Source organism: Hippocampus comes, unplaced genomic scaffold, assembly GCF_001891065.2.
Source record: "Hippocampus comes isolate QL1 unplaced genomic scaffold, H_comes_QL1_v1.1 scaffold86, whole genome shotgun sequence".
In the NCBI taxonomy this organism is placed as follows: domain Eukaryota; kingdom Metazoa; phylum Chordata; class Actinopteri; order Syngnathiformes; family Syngnathidae; genus Hippocampus; species Hippocampus comes.
The window spans coordinates 2,764,657-2,768,320 of NW_017805882.1; the positions used below are offsets into that span (position 1 = coordinate 2,764,657).

The 3,664-nt window shown below is 41.9% G+C and overlaps 1 protein-coding gene across 1 annotated transcript in view; it reads left to right on the forward strand.

Moving 5' to 3' along the window:
- The first annotated feature begins 261 nt into the window (after positions 1-261).
- The window catches only part of LOC109527501 (peroxisome proliferator-activated receptor gamma coactivator-related protein 1), a 10,977-nt gene continuing 7,574 nt past the window's right edge, over positions 262-3,664 (forward strand). Inside the window, exons 1-3 of the mRNA XM_019889488.1 lie at positions 262-451; positions 1,853-1,957; positions 2,067-2,228. Of these exons, the coding sequence (XP_019745047.1) occupies positions 356-451; positions 1,853-1,957; positions 2,067-2,228 (363 nt within the window). The 5' untranslated portion in view covers positions 262-355. The remainder of the gene's footprint in view (positions 452-1,852; positions 1,958-2,066; positions 2,229-3,664) is intronic.

A 3,664-nucleotide genomic window follows, 5' to 3' on the forward strand; every position in this document is an offset into this window, starting at 1 on the left:
AGTGCAGTACAATATTGTAAGTGAAGCTGTGATATACCGCAAATTGAACGCTTGATGTCGCTTCAGCACAATCAAAATCGCGTGTATTGGAGAAGTTGGTAAATTTGTGACTTGAATGTACCTAACCAAGATGCAAATGTACCAGCTTCTAACAAACGTTATCAGAAACGGGACAATATTACGAAAAAAAATCATTTTCTGTGCCAAATAAGGCGTTTGAGTGGAAAAGAGTCTCTGACCTAGGATCTGATGGTCAGGGTTTTCCAAGTGTGTTGTGAGTGTCAAACTGGTCCTAGGTCAGCCCAGCTTTTCGTGCGTTGTTGGGGGTCACGTGTCCAGGACTGCCAAGTCGACCATGTGGAGCAGCAAGATGGCGGCGCAGTGGAGGCCCATAGACGAGGCTTTAAATGCCGGCAACGTGGACTTTCTGAGCATCAGGAGCCCTTGCCAGGTATTGCTTTCGCCAGTTAAGCTACTGTGCTGATCAAGTAGGACAATGGAGCGTTTTTCGGCGTCGTAGTGGCGGTTGTTTCACCGGCACATGCGCGCGGTGGCGACACGTGGCTGAGACGGGCTTGTCGGCAGGGTACGCGGTTAGCGATCAGCTGTAGATGGACCGCTCCGCTCTTTTTGGTCCTCAAAAGCCCGGAAACCGCTGATTGTCACGTATAGTCAACGCTCTGGGTCTTCTGGTGTTGCTTCCTGTAATAGCAACCAGCAATGGATTGTTGAAAGCAAAGGAGTGCAGCACTTCCTGACTGCACTGTGCATTGAAGTCAGCCGAAGCAGGCACGTTGCACTGTTCTTTGTCGAACACGAGATGAGCGAGATTGAAGAGACATTTGTTGGCCTTCTTCATCATTTAGATGTGATTCATTTTGACCCGGTTTCACTTAAAACGCCACATTTATTTTCATTGTAGCACTACATTTAACCGCAAGATCTCTGAACCCAGAAACTGATTTAATACTACTAATTATTCAGCCCTATAGACCAGAAAGTTTTGTTTTCGTGTCATTTTTGGTTTTGGTGCTGTGATGAACCGCCTTACTTGATGCAATTTCCATTGCCATCTGCTATTATTGCTTACTGATTGACAAATACCTGTGTCAAATGTGACAGTTGGTGGTTTATAATCAGATTTCCATCGTGACATCATTGTTATATCTTATCCGTCTGAATTTTGTTCCAATTATTATTCACGTACAGCAAATATAAAAGCGTATCGGATCAGAAAAACATAATCTATGGACATCAAAATGTTCACACATCAACTTGGATTACTTGATGGGGTAATATTACTCAGCACTACTAAGATTTTCTGTCTGAATTTTGAGGATGTGAGTAGAACATGTTCAACTAGGTTATCTTGAGACAGTCAATGTGCTATTCGGCACATTCAAGTATGGATTTCTAACATGTTAACCGATGTTTTAAAAATGTGTGTGCTTATCATAAATTCCAGCTATTCTTGGGGAGAAGGCACTGAGTACTACCTTGAGTAGTGAAAAAAATAATTGACACACGTTAAGAACTGCCAATATTAGTAGTTTTCAACAAATATACCAAAAACTATCTTCAAAAAACATAATATCATGTCATAACACCCATTCATTCAAACTTCTAAGTCGCTCCCTAACTTTCTATTCTGTTTCATCTCACATCAGAGTTCTCACTCAGTGTTGGCTACACACAAAGGATTTGGGTTTGGAAGTATTGAACAGGTTTAACGTTTCTTGATTCATGCAACACTCCGCACACCTCAGGATATTCCGTCGGGATAATTTTTTTTTTTTAGAGACGTCGGTGTGTTTAGTCTGATACATTCACATTTTTGTCCATATCTCTGCAGATTGGTTCGTGTGGAGGCACCATGGGTACAGAGGACATGGACACGCAGTCCTGTATGGAACACTCCATCTTGGCCATTTTTGAGGAGCCCGCTGCTTCATCAGAGGTCAGAGCGCAAGCCAGGAATGGCAGTAGCTCTAAGGAATAGGCTTGTATTTATGCTCGCTAAAAGAGGATGGGCCAAAATAGACACGAGCTCTTGTTACCCATTATAGGACACAAGGCAAGCGGAAGAAGAAAGCGAGACCTTGCTGTCTGCTCTGAATCAGATGTTAGAGTGTGTGGAGGATGATGTCGGCAGCACGCTTTCTCCCTTTGACATCCTGCCTGACACCAAGCTCCTCAACTGTCAGGAGTTTGGGAACAACATGACTACTGTAAGTGCAACAATCATTTTCATTTTTTTCATCATCAAATCATTCACTGTTAACCCTAAGCCACCCCAGAACTGCATTGGACAAAAAAGAATAATGAGCCTAAAGCACACTCAGTGACACAACACAACTGAACAAGTCAGTCGCATTGTGCAATACTGCGTGTGAGGTTTTGCAACAAATTTTCATTAGTCACAGGGGAATGGCATCAAAACAGCATAGTTGTTGACTGTTAATTACCATGACAGGTTATATCTAGCGTCGTCCCGCTCGGATCACATAATCTTGAATCGGGGCAGATCACGTAATTTTATGATGATTGGCATCGGCTGAATGGCATCGGCTGAAAATGATTCGATTTTTAAATGTTGTCAATTGTTAAAAGGTCACAAAGTGAAAAAGAAAATCCTGAGGGACAAACATATTACCAAATGTAGTGCTCTAGTTTCACATGCACAAAATATAATGTTTAACGTTACACTGTGTAAAATTGATTCATTTACCATTTTGGCAGATCTTTTTTTCTGTCACGTACGAGTGGAATTTCTGATATTCAAGTGTATATGTTTCCATTGTTATTTTATTCTGCACCACTGATATATTCCGAGAAGATTTGTTTGTTTGCTCCACTGCTGCACTAGACTTTGAGCCATATAAAAAGGTACCATGTTGGGATACTTAATTAAAAACAAAAGAAATTGAGAAAATTGACACAATTTGGATCCCCTCTCTTTTCTGAAGTAAAGGTGTGAGATCATTACACGGTATCAAAAAGATATTCTAAACCAGGTGACTTGCACTCGTGTCAAAAAATCTGATCCGGACTTCCCTATAGGATGATTCATGACACAAAAAAAAAGTTTGTGGTTAGCAAGCATGATCAAAGCACACCTCCACCAAGCCTCACCAATGTAAGATAAGATAAGATAAGATAAGATAAGAAAATCTTGAATAGTCTCGCAATGGAGAAATTCCCAATTCACAGCAGCAAAGTTATGAAAGGAAGAAGTAGAACAACAAAATATAGGAGCTGCTGGAAAGGCAGCCATTCTCGCGGCGCCATTTTGAAGTCAAAATAACAAAAATAACACAACACAACACATAGGACACAAGACAGTCGTGCAATCTTCACCACTTTTCTGCATACACTTTGTTGTCTGAAGCAGTTATAGACGAAAGAGGAGAGGATCAAAGTGTCCTTTTACCAGTGGATCAGAGACGTCATGCTGAAAATGTGCACGTCTGCTACAAGCTAAGTTTTGAAAGCAAACAGGAAGCTGTAGCGTCCATTGACAAAAAGAGATTAGTTCACTCCTCCTGTTCCATGTAATCCGCTTCAACTCCAAGCCGCGACTCCCGGTTCCACATCCGCATCGGCGCTCTGCGCTAACGCTCCTTTCTTCTCATCGTCGGCTCCTCAAGCCATGCATCCATCCAGC